The sequence below is a fragment of the Solanum pennellii genome, chromosome 7, assembly GCF_001406875.1.
Source record: "Solanum pennellii chromosome 7, SPENNV200".
Taxonomy (NCBI): Eukaryota; Viridiplantae; Streptophyta; class Magnoliopsida; order Solanales; family Solanaceae; genus Solanum; species Solanum pennellii.
Genome location: NC_028643.1, coordinates 78,914,038 through 78,932,363, shown reverse-complemented (window position 1 = coordinate 78,932,363; position 18,326 = coordinate 78,914,038). Strand labels below are relative to the sequence as shown.

At 35.6% G+C, this 18,326-nt stretch overlaps 2 protein-coding genes across 8 annotated transcripts; one reads left to right on the top strand and one right to left on the bottom strand.

The window, feature by feature from the left end:
- The first annotated feature begins 3,032 nt into the window (after positions 1-3,032).
- On the top strand, positions 3,033-8,370 carry LOC107026015 (probable WRKY transcription factor 2). 5 transcript variants are annotated; one of them, XM_015226835.2, is made up of 6 exons: positions 3,033-3,193; positions 4,141-4,638; positions 6,169-6,357; positions 6,434-7,296; positions 7,399-7,557; positions 7,653-8,370. In XM_015226835.2, the coding sequence occupies exons 2-6, from the start codon at positions 4,186-4,188 to the stop codon at positions 8,203-8,205; spliced, it is 2,217 nt and encodes a 738-aa protein (XP_015082321.1). In that variant the 5' UTR covers positions 3,033-3,193; positions 4,141-4,185; the 3' UTR covers positions 8,206-8,370. The 5 variants fall into 5 exon arrangements, with proteins under 5 accessions (XP_015082321.1, XP_015082324.1, XP_015082322.1 ...); XM_015226838.2 differs by having other exon boundaries at positions 6,446-7,296; positions 7,653-8,266; XM_015226836.2 differs by having other exon boundaries at positions 3,045-3,215.
- Positions 8,371-9,110: 740 nt separating this feature from the next.
- On the bottom strand, positions 9,111-17,884 carry LOC107026330 (chloride channel protein CLC-f). Of its 3 annotated transcripts, XR_001457564.2 has the most exons (10): positions 17,337-17,884; positions 16,225-16,627; positions 15,210-15,404; positions 13,593-14,047; positions 13,395-13,499; positions 11,187-11,417; positions 10,814-11,026; positions 10,414-10,664; positions 9,453-9,650; positions 9,119-9,374 (listed from the first exon to the last, which is right to left on the bottom strand). XR_001457564.2 is itself a non-coding variant. In XM_015227261.2 (9 exons), exons 1-9 carry the CDS (start codon positions 17,670-17,672, stop codon positions 9,569-9,571), a joined length of 2,253 nt encoding a protein of 750 aa, XP_015082747.1. In that variant the 5' UTR covers positions 17,673-17,878; the 3' UTR covers positions 9,111-9,568. The 3 variants fall into 3 exon arrangements, 2 of the variants coding, with proteins under 2 accessions (XP_015082747.1, XP_015082746.1); XM_015227261.2 differs by having other exon boundaries at positions 9,111-9,650; positions 10,432-10,664; positions 17,337-17,878; XM_015227260.2 differs by having other exon boundaries at positions 9,119-9,650.
- Positions 17,885-18,326: the final 442 nt, after the last annotated feature.

Genomic DNA, 18,326 nt, shown 5'->3' with positions numbered 1-18,326 from the left:
TTGAAATTTCATTCGTGGACAAATGCCTCTTAGAGTTTGCTTTTTCGACGAAATAAAGAGTGTAATAGAAATCTAGTTTGAAAAATGAATAATATATCCTCACTACCCTTATATGCAATTAACAATTTTACAAAAAAGTATTTTGTAGTCAAATCTCTATTTTTAAACAAGTTAAATTAATTATTTGGTTTTCGCCTCATGTAAAAATAAATAATTTTAAACATTAATGATCGTATCGGAAGGTGTTCACATGTTATTTTTAAAGAAATCTTTAAAGATGATTAAAAAATAATACTTAATAAGACAATTTAGTTTAAACCTAAATACAAAATTGTAGAGCATCAAATAATTAAATGATAATTGACACCAAACAAATGGATTATGCAAAGCCATCGAAGTGGAAACAATTTGCTTAATTAATGTCAAGCTTATTAATGGATTAGGCAAAGCTATCGAAGTGGAAATAATTTGCTTAATTTATGTCAAGCTTATTAATGAAGAGAACGTACACTATCATAAACTTATATTGATTATTAAAGATTGTCAATATTATTAAATGTCATTGTTATATTTCATTATTTTTATATTATTCATGTCTTTGACATACAAAATAACAATAAAAGTAAAAATGAAAATTATAACATAAGTGAAACCAATATAATAGGAATAAATTCGATAAACTCTACTATTTTACTTCAAACCCTATATTTATATTAAACGTTCTAATTTTATAAACTGGAAATTCTAATTTTTCTCCGATAAAGACATCATCAGTTATATTTGATTCTTTCCCATTAGCACTAAATTCCACTAGTTCTTCTTTTAATTTATAAAACTGGAAATTTTAAAAACCTTTAGGGAATATTATTATTTTTCCTTTTTCTAAACAGTGTGAATGAAAGTTTTATTTCTGTGGTAGAGAATAAAATAAGCAGTTCATTATCAATCATTCTATATTTGATTAGAAAATAACGTATTATTAATTATTACACTAAAATAAGTCAAATGTTCCCCACCACCCACCTCCTCAAATGATTCCAAATAAATGGTCTCAATTACGTTCTTCCTATTCTTTACTTAATTATATATACTATACCACGTAATACATCTGTCCACAACACCCTAAATTTATATCGGTAATCAAATATTTTTCTTTACGAAATAATAAATAATCATGATTACAGATCTAAAATGTATTTGAAAGGTCTACATGAATAATTTGTTGTTGATCAATGATAGAAATCTTGCCTAGTGGCATTCTTCTTTTTCTATTTGTTCTCGGTCTTTAATCCATGTATATATATATAACATAAAGGCATTTGTGTTACGTTGGAATATAAGATTATATGTTAAATATTCACGACATTTTACTCCAACTCAAATAAGGTCGCCGTTATTTAGTTCTATCAATTAATACATATTTATATATATAAAATCCACATTTGATGATATTCCACAACAAAAATATATTATCTTTAAATAACTATTAATCATTTTTTTCTTATATATTTATACAAGTAGTATAAAATAAAAATAGTTATTTCATAATTATTACGTTCACCTATTTTTAAATGAGGTAAAAAGTCTTTTTTTTTAACGTAAAACTCTCCTTTCATTTTGCCAAGCTACTTTTTCTACTAATAATAATAATTATAACTAGCCGCACATTAACAACAACTAGCCACAAAAATAATTACAACAACAATAAATTGAAAAATTAATGTAAAGTGAATGCAGAGACTAAATAAATTCTTATTTGTACTTGTGTTTTACACTAAAGTGAAACTACAAGCTATATAAATATTAAATATGAGTATATTTGCTTCTTATTCACAGAGTTATTCAAATCACAAATAATAATACACTTCAAAAAAATATATAATAACTAAAAATACGTATATCTAAATACATAAGCATAACATTATTAGTAATACTAGCTAGTTTAGCTAGTACTTGCTAAAAATAAATTACTTCCTCTTAAATCATACTTTTCAAATTAGCTTTTTAAAAGAAGTGAGTTTGATTTATTCTTATATTTATATCAAACTCTAATAATTAATTATTTAAAGAAGTACTTTCAACAATGCATTAAAATTTATTGTTGCCAAAAAGCAAATAAAAATTAAGTGCAATTACTATTGTTTGGCCATTTGTCCATTTTTATGTTAACATGTTAATCCCCAAAATTAGCTCATCAGTCAAACTACTCTTCCACGTGGCTTTCTATTATTGGCTGGTCAAACTTGGATAACATTTGGAGACCCAGTTTTTCCATCTAGCCCGGCCCATCAAATCATTTTTTTTTAAAAATAATTAAGATGAATATTAAATATTGTTTAATTTATTTTAATTTTAATTTATAGATTTCTTTACTAAAGATAAAATACATGAAATGTATTAGAATATCTTTCAATATTTTTATCGAACATGCAACATAAAAAAAGTTATAATGTTGAAAAAAGAAAAAAGATATTTTTTTTAAATAAACTAAGAAGAAAAGCAAATTGTAACGTACGAACTAGAAAAAAATAGAAAATCCAAAGTGGTATCTTTTAATATTTTAGCCTTAAACATTCAATGTAAAAGATTACAATTATAATATTGACAAAAGAAAAGAAGATATTTTTCTTAAATGACCTAAGAAGAAAAATAAATTGTAACGTATAAAAGATTAAAATTATAATGTTGACAAAAGAAAAGAGGATACTTTTCTTAAATGAACTAAGAAGAAAAATAAATTGTAACGCTCAAAATAGATATAAATAGTATGTTTTCCATGCATTTGTATCTTAATGGTAAATGATCTTTCAAATTATTAATAAAAAATAATAACTATTCTATGAAATTATTCGAGATATGAAAAAATTAGTTCAAATAAAAAAAATTAAAAAATTGTGTGTTAAAAGTCTCATAAAAATCCTCAATTTGATTGTTCACTCTTTCAAAAGATACCAAAACATTTAGAGGTCCACCATAACATCCAAACAAACCCCACTCCAATTTTTATTCATATATTCCTATAATAATTTTTCTTTTGGCTAATCAATCATAATCTTGTACCCAATCTAGCCCTTTTTCCATAGAGAGAGAAAAAGAGAGAGAAAGAGGGAGAAAGGATTGCTTTTGCTTTTTCCCATTTGTTTCTTGGAAGAAAGTCTGTGGGTGGAGTTGGGAAAAGAAAATAAATTCTAAGGTGAGACTAATCTGTGTTGAAGGTCAGGCCAAAGGGTCTATTTTCTTCCATTTTATCATTCTTTTTTTTTTGACTCTCTCTTTTTTTTATATATATATATATATGTTTGTTCAGGTAATTTTTTTATTGTTATTCTTTGATCATCATTTCTAATGATTGATTTATGCTCCTGTGATTTTAATCTGTGTGTTTTTATTTGTTTTGGGTATTTTTGATGACCCCTTTTGCCTGAAAATGATTTCTTGTTTCTTTTTGGCTGTTTCCTTTTTTGTTAGATCCTGATGTGCTTCAAGATTTATTAAAGTTTCAATCTTTACCTTGTATAATCAGTTACAGGTAGGAGAAGTGAAGGAATGACATGTTTTTACACCTGCCCTAGATCAAAATTATGCTTTTGTGGAATGTAATTAATTTGTGTCTATTTTGTTTTCCTTTGATGGGCTTTTTTGATAACAAAAGTAAAAATGATGGAGGGGTATATGTGAGTACTGTTATGCTGTTGTATCCTGATTCCTTGATTTGATGACAATCTGAGGGGAATCTTATTAGCTCGGTTAGTTGGTTGGCTACTTGAGCTTTGATCTTGTTGGTGAGTGTTGGATGCCTCACCTTATAATCCCTTCCCCTACCCCAATTTGAAAATAAAAAATGGTAATCCAAGAGTAGTTCGTGTGTCTGGTGGATATAGAAGGAGAATTGATTAATAGAGAGGTTGGTTTGAGATCTTTGCTCTATTATATCTGGGAGAATCTACTGTAAGAATAAGTTACCTTAGATGATTATGAGTGGAGAGCTAAGTGTCTTATGTCGGAAGTAGCTTTAATGTCTCGAGTATCATTCCTCCTTTGTCATTATTAAAAAGCACTCATGAAATAGTTGTTTTAAATATTGTAGTGGTTTAGAATCTTTGTGGCTTTATATTCATTTCATGCTACTCCTCATTGCAGTTAATTTGGCATTTGAGTTGCTCATGATACTAGTATCAACAATTGATGGGTGGATTTGATGATCATGTTGCCATTATGGGAGATTGGATGCCTCCAAGTCCAAGTCCAAGAACGTTTTTCTCTTCACTGCTAGGCGATGATGGTGGGTCAAGATTATCTTTTGAGGGCACCAAAGAAACTAGTGGAAACTTAACTTCTGGTCCTCAAGAACATGTTGGCAATTCCGATGGAGTTGATAGAGCACCAGCTGCGATCAGTGAGCCACAACCGGTGAAGTTGAGTGCGCCGTCTGACCAGAAAATGAACTCTCGCGGAGGAGGACTCTTGGAAAGAATAGCAGCTAGAGCGGGATTTAATGCCCCAAAGCTGAACACGGAGAGCCTTAGACCTGCTGATCTGAGGCAGAATCAAGGAGTTCGCTCTCCTTATTTAACTATTCCTCCTGGTCTTAGTCCAACAACCCTGCTAGAGTCTCCTGTTTTTCTCTCCAATTCACTGGTATGAATACAATTCGTGTATACCCTTTGCCTCCCATCACATAATTGATTTCCCAGATTTTAGGTTGCTTATTATTCGTTATTTCTGAACTATGCTATAATGGTGGAAGTTTAAGAAGCACACCAACAACAAATGAAAGGGACATAAAACTCAAGTTTAAATAGTAATAGGCTATCGATTCTGCAAAGTGACAAGAGGAGTTGTGACTATGATTAGAGTTTCTCTTGGGTGATATACTGGATGAATCAATTGAAGACTAATATTTGTATCTTTTTTAATAGTTCTACCTAACCAACTTCTTTGATTTTTTTAGGTAGAGTCCATGATTGTTCTATGCTGCGATTTGTGAAAATATACTATCCCTCTTTTTCAATTTGCTTGGCTAGTTTTAGAAAGTAAAGATGACTTTTGAATCTAAGATATTTATATTGTACTGAGATCCGCTTCATCTTAACATGTCATGTGGGAAGTTAGAATTAAAGAGATGCAGAAAAAAGGGAAGAAATATTCTTTCTGATACGGACTAAAAAGCAAAGAAATTGAAACAGGAGTTATATATAATGCTGTAGAAGGATATAGGTATACTTGCTTAGATTGCTATTTGTTGCAACTAGTTATTCATTTTCTTTTTAGAAAACACTAGCTCATATAAAAAATTCAGATTCTTGTACTTATTCATGAATCTTTTTATGGTGTGTCGCAATCACGAGCATTCTTTTTTTAAAATAGGTAACTTTACAGTCATGACCATTCTCTTTACTGGGTCTGAATTCTTGCATTTTATCAAACTCCATGCAATTCTTTTCTGCATTTACTGAATGAAGGGTTTCATCTTCTGAGTTTATAGCATAAACATCATAAAATAATTTTTTTACCTGCGGTATCTTACTTCAAGTTTGCCTGCTTTGCAAAGTTTACCTGCAACTTGTCATCCGTCCATCTTCCCCTTGCTTTATATTATACTAAAGCAAAACCAATTGTCAGAGTTTAAAGAAGTTGTGAGTCCTAATTCCACATCATGGTCCATGTATTGGTTTTTACTATTGATTTAATCTTCTAATTTGGAGTTTTCAGAACCCAGAAAAGAGCTTCAAGGTCTGTAGTTACTTATATAGGACAACTGTTAATCTTGCAAGATCTTGTTTCTGATACATATTCTCCATCCGTTTCAATTTCCTTTTTAGGCCATTTAAAGAAGAATGTCCCTTCCCATTTTTGGTAACTCTTTAATTCTAACTTTCCACGTGGCATGCTTAAGTCCTTAGGATTAAAGAACATTTTGGTTCATTTTACATGTCTTTAATTTAAGACCACAGAACTCAAAAGTATTCTTTACTTAAATTTTGTGTCAAGTTCAAACCAAACAAGAAAATTGAAACGGAGTATCATTTAGAGGCACAATTTGCTTGGATCATTTTGGCTCCTCTTTTGGGCGCTTGTACATTTTTGTGAACTCCCATTGTTCTAAAACTGAAGTATTCTTCTTCAAGGTTCTCTTTTCATGTAAAATTTTCTATTAATGTCTTGCAGGTGCAACCATCCCCAACAACTGGAAAATTTCTATTTTCCTCAGGCATTGACAATAGAAACTCGGCATTGATGATGGAGGATACAGATAAAAGGAAAGATAATGCTTTAGAGAGTATCAATTCATCATCCTTTTCTTTCAAGCCAGTTCCAGAGACTGCTCCATCTCTTTTTCCTGGCACGACCAGCAGAGTAATCACTCTCAATCTCTCAAATGCACTCTGCACAGATATTCTGTTTGTTTCCAATCTCTGAGCTTGTTTGTTAGTCTTGGTTGCAGGTGAACCCGTCCAATTTTTCTCAGCAAGGATTTCCAAACATTGAAGTTTCGGTTCATTCCCAGAATTCGCTTGTATCTCACCGTGTGGAAGCTACACAAAACCCGACTCAGAATGGAACGCTTCAGCAATCATCTGATTTCCCTAGATTTTCTGCTGAGAAGGATGTCATGGCTAATAATGTTACCCTAGATTCTAGGACTTTTCAGACAGTTGGTAGTGCTGTGGACCATTCTCCACCTCTCGATGAACCGCAAGATGAGGACATTGATCAAAGAGGAGGTGGAGATCCAAATGTTGCTGGTGCCCCAGCTGAAGATGGTTATAATTGGCGAAAATATGGGCAGAAACAAGTTAAGGGGAGCGAGTACCCCCGAAGTTATTACAAGTGCACACATCCAACCTGTCCAGTCAAGAAGAAAGTGGAGCGATCTCCAGAGGGTCATATTACTGAGATTATATACAAGGGAGCCCACAATCACCCAAAACCCCCACCTAACCGTAGATTAGCCCTTGGATCCACAAATTCACTTGGTGACCTACAGGTGGACGGTGCAGAACAAGGTGCAAGTGGTGTTAATGGTGATCTCGGTCAGGCAAACTTCCACAAAGCACCTGGTGGTGGAGGAGGTTTTGATTGGAGGAACAACAATCTTGATGCAAACTTGGGCTCCGAGTACTGCAACAGATCTGCCCCTTTCTCTGCTCAGAATAACACTCGTTTGGAATCAGGTGATGCAGTAGATGTGTCGTCGAATTTTTCAAATGATGAAGATGAAGATGATCGTGGAACTCATGGCAGCGTATCACAAGGTTATGAGGGTGAAGGAGATGAGACCGAGTCTAAAAGAAGGTTTCTATATCATCGCTAGTCTTAATGAATGAGAATTCCATAATTCTATCAAATTTACCTGAGTACTTAACTTTTTATTATCTCTTTGGTAAATATTACCAGGAAGCTTGAGACCTACTCTGCAGATATGACTGGTGCTACTAGAGCCATCAGGGAGCCAAGAGTTGTGGTTCAAACTACAAGCGAAGTGGACATCCTTGATGATGGATATCGCTGGCGCAAGTATGGGCAAAAGGTTGTCAAAGGGAATCCAAATCCAAGGTTAGTCACATCAATAAAAAAATTTATGACACCAGAATTCCGAATTTTGACTTGTAAAGTTGTTTGCTAAAAATGATGGATTTTCCTTTTGGCAGGAGTTACTACAAGTGCACAAGTGCTGGCTGCAATGTCAGGAAGCATGTTGAGAGGGCCTCGCATGACCTGAAGTCAGTGATTACCACCTACGAAGGGAAGCACAACCACGACGTTCCTGCAGCTCGCAACAGTAGTCATGTTAATTCAGGTGCCTCCAACACTCATCCAGCTTCAGTTACTGCCCCTGCTCAAAACCATTTACATAGGCCCGAGGCTGCTCAACTTCAGAATGCTATGGCGCGATTTGACAGGCAACCTTCATTGGGCTCATTTGGTCTGTCAGGGAGGCCCCAGCTTGGACCTAACCCAGGATTTAGCTATGGAATGAACCAGCAAGGCGGCCTATCCAGTCTAGCAATGGCCGGATTTCATCCTAATCAAAACAAGCCAGGGGAGGTTCCTATGCATCCATATCTAGGACAGCCGCGACCCATGCATGATATGGGATTTATGTTCCCAAAGGAAGAACCAAAGGTGGAACCTCTGTCAGAGTCTGGCCCAACAGCTTATCAGCAATTTTTGAACAGTTTGTCGCTTGGACCTCAGATGTAAATTTACAGTTTTTGTCTTCTCTAAAGAACAGAAAGTTAGAGATGCTGATTTTGGTACTTAATGGGCATACCTCCCTACACAAAGTCCTATAATACAACTTTTTGAAGCTATATTGTCTTTGTTTTAACTTCTAAATACCATATAGGCCGCCACTCATTTGATGTTTGTGCTTCAGCTTCTTGCTATACTGACAACAGTTTCAGGTTGTAACATGGAAAAGTTCCATGTCCTATGGAGGCTAAGGTTTATGTCCTCCTCCGTGTATTTGTTCTTTTGCCTAAAACTCACAATGATGGTCCTGCTCTTATATTTAAGAAAAAAAGTTCCAACAAGAAATTTATGTCTGTTCTCATCAGTTGGCGTATGCATGCAACTTTTGCTGCACTTATCTCTTGTCTGAGAGTTGAAAGTACAGCTAATTTATATGTTTAGTTGGACATCAATGGTGTATGTATATATCCAATTTACTGTATATTGAGGTTCATTGTCGGGCTAGTCATTGCATCTAACATTTCCATGACTTTAACCAACAACCAAATGACCCCTACATAATTTACTAAACGTTACATTGCTAATATCTGCATAACTTTAACCAATTCAAACGACAAGCATTGTGCTCTTTATTTGAGATGTTTCAGAGAAGTAGTAAGTTGGTGCATTGTGCTCTTTATTTGAGATGTTTAAGAGAAGTAGTAAGTTGTACCAATGCATATTTTGTAGTAGTTACGGCACAAGTCTCATACCAATAGAACTACATAAATAAGAAGTTTTATGGTCGAATATTTTCATCATGATTACATTCGCTGCAACGAGGCGACGTAGAGCATCTGCCGGCTTGTAATAAATTTCACAACACTTCCATCAATAACAACAGGTGTAAATGGATAAAAAGGGAACCCACCCAATAGTAAAATTAATGTTAACATATCAAAAGATATATATATGAATAGAATTTCGGCTAGTTACCTCTCAATTTGTGTGTATATATATTAGTCCATGACGATTTCACATTTTGGTGTTACCTTGATCTACCAAGCATATGTTTCATGTACAAAATGTCAAATTTACACTGAAAACTGCCTTTCTGATAAGTACAACCAAAACTATTTGAGGAAAACTCATGCTATTACGCTCTCGGGCTCTGTTGGCAGCCTGGTGCAGCATGTTCGCTCCAGAAACAAACAGGAAGGAACCTCAACTTCTGCACACATAATTAAGTCAAAAATATACAGTAAATTGGATATTACCTATACTGATGACCAACTAAGATCGTAATTTCTTGTTGAAGCTTGCTTTCCAGTCTCAGATTGATGCCAAAGTAGAACAAACACAAATATTCTTGTTGAAACTTGCTGGTGAGCAATTAATGGCCATTCGTTATGATCTGCTTATCTTTTTCTTCTTCATTCTGCTGGTAGACTGACTTTCGGTGACTTACTTCACGCCTGTAGGATGAATTACATTCAGAAAACACACTAACACAAAACCCAAGCACGTCTAAACAATTCAAAATCCACAAATGAATAGTCTATTAGTTATCAGCACAAAGGCTGTGCTGGGAGCCAATTTACATTTTAGAACTATGTTTTTGATCATCTTACAAGGATTCGAAAAACTCTTGTAAAGTTCAGCTCCACCTGCATAATCTTGATTGAGTCACTTCTGTCTTTAACACGTACTTCTCTCCTTTTTATTTACTTTCTTTGATAATATTGTTCTTTTGCAAATGACAGGTGGTATAAGAAGCAAGCTAACACAACCAAACTCAGGCAAAGACTAAGATCAGTTTCACCTCTTGAGCTTTAGCTCCATATGAGTGTTCAATCGAGCTACAGCTTTATTGTCATTCAAACCTATTTTACCAAGCTGTAGTTTAGCGCCAAATATCAAAAGAACCCTATAACTATCACTTAAGTTCACATCTTCTACGAGTTCCATTCATTTACAGGCCCTCATAAGATAAAGATTTCTGCTCAATCTCCAAAACGTCTAGCAGTTTAATTCCCTCTGAATAAAGCTACAGAGTAGGATCTACAGTTAATGGAAGAACACATACCATAAATCCATTTTTACCTTTTCTTTTTACTCCCAAAAGAAAAAAGAACTTCCTACTCTTGTGACTTGCATACCACATAGAAACATATGGAACACTTTAAACTTGGATCAGAGCAAAACGGAGCAACATACAAGCATAATATGACATATTACATAGAGAAGCTGCAAAACCTGATCGTCTCCTCTACCGAATCATAATGCAGAAGAGCAATAACTCTGCGCTTTCTTTCTCTTCTGAATTCTCCACCACGCTTGACCACAGGCAATTGTTTAATTCCTTTGGCCTCCATTAGTTGCTTTGCAATTGCTAGATCCGTATCAGGATAACAAGTTAGGAGTCCACAATCTTGGCCACAATAGCTTATCCCTTTTGTGCATATAGAGGACACAAGACAAGTATTTGCCTGTAAATCAAATAGCTAAAGTAAGAAAAGAAAGGAGGTGCATGGACTGAAACTCCTGGAGACAAGGATGGAAAAGTGACACTAAATCAGGGAGAAAAAGAAATTAACACTAACAGACATTTGTCATGATGGCAATCTAAAGCACGTACATCTGTGACTGACAAATCTTTGTTGGAAGAATCCCCGTGGTTCTTAAACAAACTCCTTTTCACGTCACCATATGTTAAAATTCCTTCCAAGTAACCTTCAGCATCAACCACAAGAACGCAACTCTGTCGGCCGTCATGCATGCATTCTAATGCTTCTTTCACAGTTTGGCTTGGAGAGACCTTTAAATAATCATTTGACATGGCCTGAGAAACCTAATAGAAGGAAATACAAATTAGATTCTTGGAAGTACCTAAATCACAAAATAAGTCTCCTAAAAGAAAACAGGTGGTGTTTTGTTCAAAAAATTGAAAACCAAGATCCCATAAAATGCAAACTTTTCCCACATTCTAGATGCCAACGCAAAGATAGTACCTTTAGATCTTCTAAAATGAGACCTTCATCAAATGATTCATGACTGTTATGAACCTCCATTAGTTCCAAGTTATTTCTCTCACCAGATTGCCTCGAACCATTACCTTCATTTTTTTCATCAGTTGGTGAAAGAATAGAGTAACCCTTTGATGCAAACTTGGCTTCTGATGACTCCGCTTCATTTGGCTGGTCGGTAACGGAAGGCACCCATATTGCCAGCCCAACAGCACCCTATTAAAGAACATTTAAAACAATTGCATGACTTAAAGTGCAAGTTTTACACCATTTATCATTTCAACAGCAACCTACAATAGCAAAAAACATCTATGCGACTATCTAACTAGCAAACACAGATGCAAGTCAGATTTGTATAAGTCCGATAAGGATAAGTCTTAATATAGTACACTATAATGTAATGTTATGTGCGTAATGTAATTTAATATAGGCTTAAGTCATCAGCGGACCCTTAAATTTGTTTGCATAATTCACTTAGACACCTTAACTAGGGGTTGTACCTATTGAACACCTCTACCCTTTAATACATGTACCTATTTAATACTTTTTCATGACATGGCATTGTAAGTGTAATACACATTTAAGAGGCGCGTGAAGCCAAAAAAATCTTTTTTTGGACCAATAAAAAATTAACATGTCAACAAAAGAAAAATCATAATATGAACATAATTTTTTAAGAAAAAATTGCTGGCAGTTCTTCCCCAGTTCATCTTTCCCGGTGGGACTTTTCAATTCAATAGTATTACCTAGAACCCTCGTCAACCATTCCTTTCCCACCATCGACACACCCCTTTCTCAAATAATCCCTCATTCTTTCTTTCTAGCATCATTCCGTCATAATCAATATTATCGTTGTTGTTGTGGTCATCGGAGAAACATCAATTAAATATATAACCAGTCAAAACACAATACATTAAAAGAGTTTGTTGATAAAGATATTCATTTAAGTTATGGAAGAGAATTTCATCAAAAACAAAAATCATTGAGTTTAAAATAATTCCTGCGAAATTCCATTTTTTCCGACAAAACTTTTACCAATATGAAATTATTTTCTTTGAAATCGTTAAAGATTCATAAGGTGGAGTGAGGATGATTATCGGAGTGCACGTAATTTTGACCGGCGACGATTGTGTTCTAACAGAAAAATAATGGAGAAAAATGGACGTCGGGGGTGGGTGTGTTGTTCTGGGCATCTGTAAAGAAGATAAGGGAAAGAAAGCCTTTTTTTTTTCTTTTTTCTGAACACATAGCTTTTAAGTATTTCCTAATTTATTTTTACTAATTGTTATTATGGCCCAATGCCGCGTGTCAATTTTTCATTAGATATTATGCCACGTTAGTGGCGATTGTATTACACACCATCTCTACTTTTTGTTTATTGTCAAAAAATGTTCGATAGGTATTTTTTTTAACTAATAAAGGTGTTCAATTGGGACAAACCTAAGATAAGGTGTCCAAATGAAATATGCGGATAACTTTAAGGGGCCGCAGATGACTTAAGCCTTTAATATAATAGAAGGTTTCCTTATTATAGCAGCATAGTTCCCTAGAGTTTAGCCCTCTTACCTCTCAAATGTAGAGAGGACAATAGTCCAACGTGTTAGCATAAACTTATGGCCAAAAGTTACAGAGATTAAATTAACCAACCAAAAAGGTTACCAAGATCAAATTTACCACCTGAATACACAAACTCTCCCTCAGGGTGATTTCAGCACAGAATTCCTCGGAGAATGTTCAGATAGTAGCCAAAAGATCCACTTAATCCAAATTTTGGAGGTCAAACACAGCTCAAAATTAAGTTAAAGATCGATACATGCGAACCGCAATACTGCCACAGTTAAAAGTCAGGAATATACTTAATGATTACCTAAGATAAACTGGTAAAGAAACACCAGAAATGTAGCAAAGCAGGGAAACCTTGATTTCAGAATGTGAGTAACTCAAAAATTAGCCAACACAATTAAAGGAAGTCCATTGCATACTCAAATTATGAAGTTAACCTAGGATGACAACAATTTTTCACAAAGAAGACTTGAGTTACTCAGAAAGTAAGAGATACTATGTTACGGACTTGAGTTACTCAGGAAGTCGGAGATTAGATAACAAAGATAGGTGTTTATATCAAGCATGGGAGCTTTTAGTAACACACATGAAACAACTAGAACTAGTGAATTTTTGTTCAGCAAGACTAACCATGAGAGGAAGCAAGATTCTATAATCTTTTGTCAACTCAAACAATAAAAGCACTGACGTCAAAGGCACTGAGCAAACTGAAGCTAGTGTAGCAGCCATCCCCACCTGCATTGTTTACATTTATCCATTAAAAAAGTTTACCACCTAAACGGCATTGGAGTGTAATAATTGTTTGGGGAAGGTAAAAGTATATCAGACCAGTGCATATGCCTGCGGCTGGGCAATAGCAGCATTCCCTGGAATAGCTGAATTAATTAGTTCCCCGGCTAACCCTCCAAATACAGCACCTACAGCAGCACCTATCATTAAGCTTGGTGCATACAATCCACCAACAAGGCCAGACCCTTTGCACAAAGCAGTGGCCACGACTTTTGCAGCAACTAATTGAGCTAGCCATCCAATTCCAGGTGCAGATGCGGTTTTCCCAGTATGTAGGATTTCATCAACATTAGTGAAACCCCAATAGAGAATTCCAGGATATCTCAGAGCTATTACACCAGCTCCTAAACCCCCCAAAGCAGGGCAGACAACATCAGAAAGTCCAAACTTTTCCTTGAGGAACTGAAACCCCTTGGTGAACCACGACACCAATCGAGTGAAAACAACACTTACTACTCCACACAGCATCCCCAGTATCAAATACAATGGAAGCTCTACAAAAAGGTAGCATTCTCAAGTATTCAGAAAGACATCCATAAAAAAATAGGGTGAGAATCAAGACAGTTTAATACGTAAAGCATGAAGTAACATGATACCCAGTCATCTAAATCGGACATCATATTATAAATTCTCTCTTAATGTATCTTACGACACGCCATATCCAAGGTGAGGTGCCGTGGTGTCTGTTGTTATTTCCAAATGACATAGTACCGATTGACGAGAATAGCGGTGGAGTTAACCCTGGACTGGAGGTTTGGAGACAAACAATACTTGGATTGCAAGTTCAGTGATGAGACACGTGAGGTTGGCATGGAAGTGAGCCTTGATACATGGCTCATTTCAAGTATCTTGGGTCTTCAATGCAAGGTAATGGGAGATCAACAATAATGTCACACATCGTATTGGTGTGAGGGGGATGAAATAGAGGCTCACCTAAACTTAAAGGTATGTTCTACAAAGTGGTGATTAGGCCGACTATGTTATATGGGATGGAGTGTTGGCCTGTTAAAAACTCTCATGTTCAAAAAATTAGAGTTGTGAAATTGAGAATGTTAAGGTGGATGTGTGGGGTTACTAGGAGATATAAGATTGAGAAAGAAGATATCTGGGAGAAGGTGGGAGTGACCTCTGGGGTAGATAAAGTTGAGGAAAGTGAGATAGAGATGGTTCAAGCATGCTAGGAGGAGATGCCCAGATGACCCGATGAGGATGGTATCCATGCCAAAAATTACAATAGATATTGACTCTATGTTACGACTATAACAATGGAGACAAGATACAGTACACTCAGATGTTACTTTAGACATATAGGAGAAGAGAGAAAAGCGTATTTGACGTTGTCCATTCCTTTTTTAGCAAAAGTTAGCATGTGAATGACAATAGCAAGTATGAATACCATCGGGAAACATTCTCACGAGAAACGATACAAGTATATCAGAAATGCATATGCAAAATCCCCTGACTACAAGAATTTCATTCAACAATGCAACATGAACACTGGCGAGTGCAGCCAAACTGTGAAAGGGCAAATACCCCTCGTCATTGACTCATGTCTGCTATAGAAATTATAAATAGAACAACACCAACGGAAATACTCATGCACTATAGTAGTAATGCTTTAGCCATAATAAAATAAACTAGAATTAGATCAAATACCAGCAGCAGATTTCATATCATACGTGGGCACTGTGAAAGCCTGTTTTTCCCCAAGTACTGCATTTGATACAGTTGATGATATAACAGAAGCCAATATGATCATCGCAGTTGTAAAAGGGGGTGAATTTTCAGCACGGAGTGGTCTTAAAACTGTTTCAATTGCAAAGAAAGAGCCAGCTACCGCTGCATTGAAACCTGCAGAACAAAAAATGTTAAACCTAACGATCCATCAACCAGCTGAGGCAAGATCCAGAGAGGTGCAAAGCCACAATTCACACAGACAAATACACGCCCATGGATATGAACGTATCAGAAGTGCACTAAAGAAGACTATCCGACTATGTATTTGACACATCAACAAAAATAATAACCAAGTATTTCTCCCTGCAATGATAAACGGCCTCTCTATAGGGTGAGGTCTGCATACACACTCCTCCCAGACCTCACTAGTGGGATTTCATGTTGTTGTCGTTGTTGTTGTAAATAATGGCATGTGGGACCCACACAAAGTCATATTAGCTAGGGGGAACAGTTTCTACTCCTTTGATATTGAGACCCACATTGAACCTAGCAGCTCAAAGGACTTGTCGGAAATTTGGCTCCAAGGTGACTGCCTATTTTGACAACACAGTTTCATTTTTTGGGAAAGAGAAAACAGAGAAAAAGAAGTCTTTTGGGAATGAAGAAAGGTGGGACGGCATGAGAGTTCTCTTCTTAGCGTCACTAGATATGCATTAAAGTCATAATCCATACAAGCTATAACACACAAAAAGACTTCCTTGCAAGAGAAATTCACAAAAGCATCCACTCATAATGGTTTTGAGATTGAACAAACAATATCTCATCTTTGGCAATGTCTCTAGAATATCTCTGAGAGATATCATCTCAGAAATTACATACAAACTAAAAAACTTCCAAACATATAATTCGCTAAGGGCCTAATACTCTGCATTACTTTGAAAGTGAATAAGAAAAATTTCCTGGTTCAGATACTTCTTAATAAGAAAAAACATACCTGAAGAAATTCCAGCAGCTGCACCAGCTGCAATGAGAGCTATTCTTCTTTCCCGGTTGTTCTCCATCATCATTGAGCATCCATAGGCACATGATTTCCCTATATCTACACTAGGACCTTCAGGACCCAAGGAACAACCAGTGCCCAGAGTTATAGCAGCTTGTGTGGCCTTCACTGTAGGGAAGATTCCAGCAATCAAATCAAATCCTTGTCCCTGAGTAGAGCTAAACTGTGTTATTTGGTCCAATATTCCGAGCAGACCATGCAACATGCCAACAATGACTCCACCCAAAACTGGTATTAAAAGTATCCGATGCCAAGTATCAGCTAGCCTTTGCAAACGAAGCCAAGCAGCACCGTCATAAGGAGTACCAGCCCATGCCCACTCGTGTATTACATGTACCTAAACAAATATCCTCGGTGTCATCCAATATAAAATAAAAGTTACAGTTCAAAGACTACTGGTTAACAACATAAGAAATACAGTACAAGCAACTCTCCAAATTCAACACCTTTAATCAACAAAAATGGTCAGAAAAGCTTGCAAGTCACAAAAGCAGACCCTCAATACGCAGATTCCCCATACCAAAAAGGAAAGCAAACCACAGGAACTGCCGTTACTCATTAACTGAAAATCTCTACTTTGGAAAAACTGAAACCCCAGGAGAGATACACACAACTAAATAACAGGAATAATATAACATGCAGATTTCATAAAGCAACAGCATTTTGCTGTTCCCAGATTCACAATTCACAATTTTCAGATTTTGGTAGTGATAGCAAACCCTAATATGCTTTAGAAGATAAAATGCATGTACTATTGCACTGAAACGGACTGGAATAGAGTATTCGTCGCCACTAATTTAGTTTACAATTAGGTGTAATGAAATCAAGTGATTAACTGACAACATCTATCTGAAGCCAACTCAACAAAATCTCCACACTAAGCATCTTATAATCAATCACTATTATGTGCAAATTGAGATAGGAAATAGAAATGACACAACTAATTGCCAACATAGGCAAAAAGCAATGAATCTAGCTAAATTCGTCCAGTTATTGAACAAAAAATAAGCTTTAACAAAAAATGCAAGCTATAAGCTGAAACTAACCCCTCGATTAAACCCGGCAACACAAAGGCCAGTAGCAAGGCCAAGGAGACATCCAACAAGCAACATCGCCCATTCCGGCGGAGCACTATCCCCTAGAATTTCATCCGCAGTAGATGAAACACCGCGGCGATTAGAAGGCGAATGCGACGAGGAGTGGTGATGATCCCTATCCGATGATCGCCGACCAGAAAATCCTCGATCTAACCGCTTCAATAGATCCTTAATGCTTCTGGTATTCGTTCTCCTCGGCGATGACTGGCTTTCCACATCGCCTTCCGACGCCGATGAAGTAGAACGTAACAAAATGTTGTGATCCCCGTACTCCCCTCCCGACATTTCTGAGGAATTTTTCACCGGCTTTTCGTCGGAGGTTAACCGGCGATTCCACCAGCATGCATTACGAAATTGAGTGTAAATTTAACAACTTTCTTCTCAGTAGGTTAACTTGTCGCCGTCGCTATCGGAATCGAGTTTTTTACGACTTTAAGCTACTAACGACGGGAAGTGGAGGACAAAGTGCGGTTAATCCCCAAAATATCCCTATCATTGACCAACAAAGTTTAATCCTTATATACTTAGCATTTTTAAATATTTAAATACTAGTTTTTTGTCCAATTTTTTCTATACTAATATTTCAACCAAACATTTTTTTCAAAAAAAAAAAGACTAAGTACACAATTTAAAGAAAAAAATCAATGTGGTTTCAAATATCATGATGCTTTCTTTAATTTTGAATAATTTCTTTTATTTGTTGATGTGAAAATTGCTTTTACATTCTACTTTATATATATTGATATTAATGTAACCGTTGATTATAGTCTGAATTGACAAGAAAACGTTTACCTTCTATATTTTCAAATGGGTTAGTCCAAAATTTTAATTTGTGAATGTGGAGTATGTTTCAATTACGTCCTTCATAGATACTTTGTCACATTGGACCTAATAAAAATCATTTTGATTTTTGAATGATGATGTGACAAAAGGAATCTA

Bases quoted from the DNA above. Each gene is read 5' to 3' on its own strand.
- LOC107026330 (XM_015227260.2), bottom strand. From the start codon at position 17,672: ATGTCGGGAGGGGAGTACGGGGATCACAACATTTTGTTACGTTCTACT. The intron at 16,628-17,336 runs GTTAGTTTCAGC...ATATTTGTTTAG, and splicing joins TTGCCGGGTTTAATCGAGGG to GTACATGTAATACACGAGTG. The intron at 15,405-16,224 runs GTATGTTTTTTC...TTTGTTCTGCAG, and splicing joins AGCTGCTGGAATTTCTTCAG to GTTTCAATGCAGCGGTAGCT.
- LOC107026015 (XM_015226835.2), top strand. From the start codon at position 4,186: ATGGGTGGATTTGATGATCATGTTGCCATTATGGGAGATTGGATGCCT. The intron at 4,639-6,168 runs GTATGAATACAA...AATGTCTTGCAG, and splicing joins TTTTTCTCTCCAATTCACTG to GTGCAACCATCCCCAACAAC. The intron at 7,558-7,652 runs GTTAGTCACATC...TCCTTTTGGCAG, and splicing joins AAAGGGAATCCAAATCCAAG to GAGTTACTACAAGTGCACAA.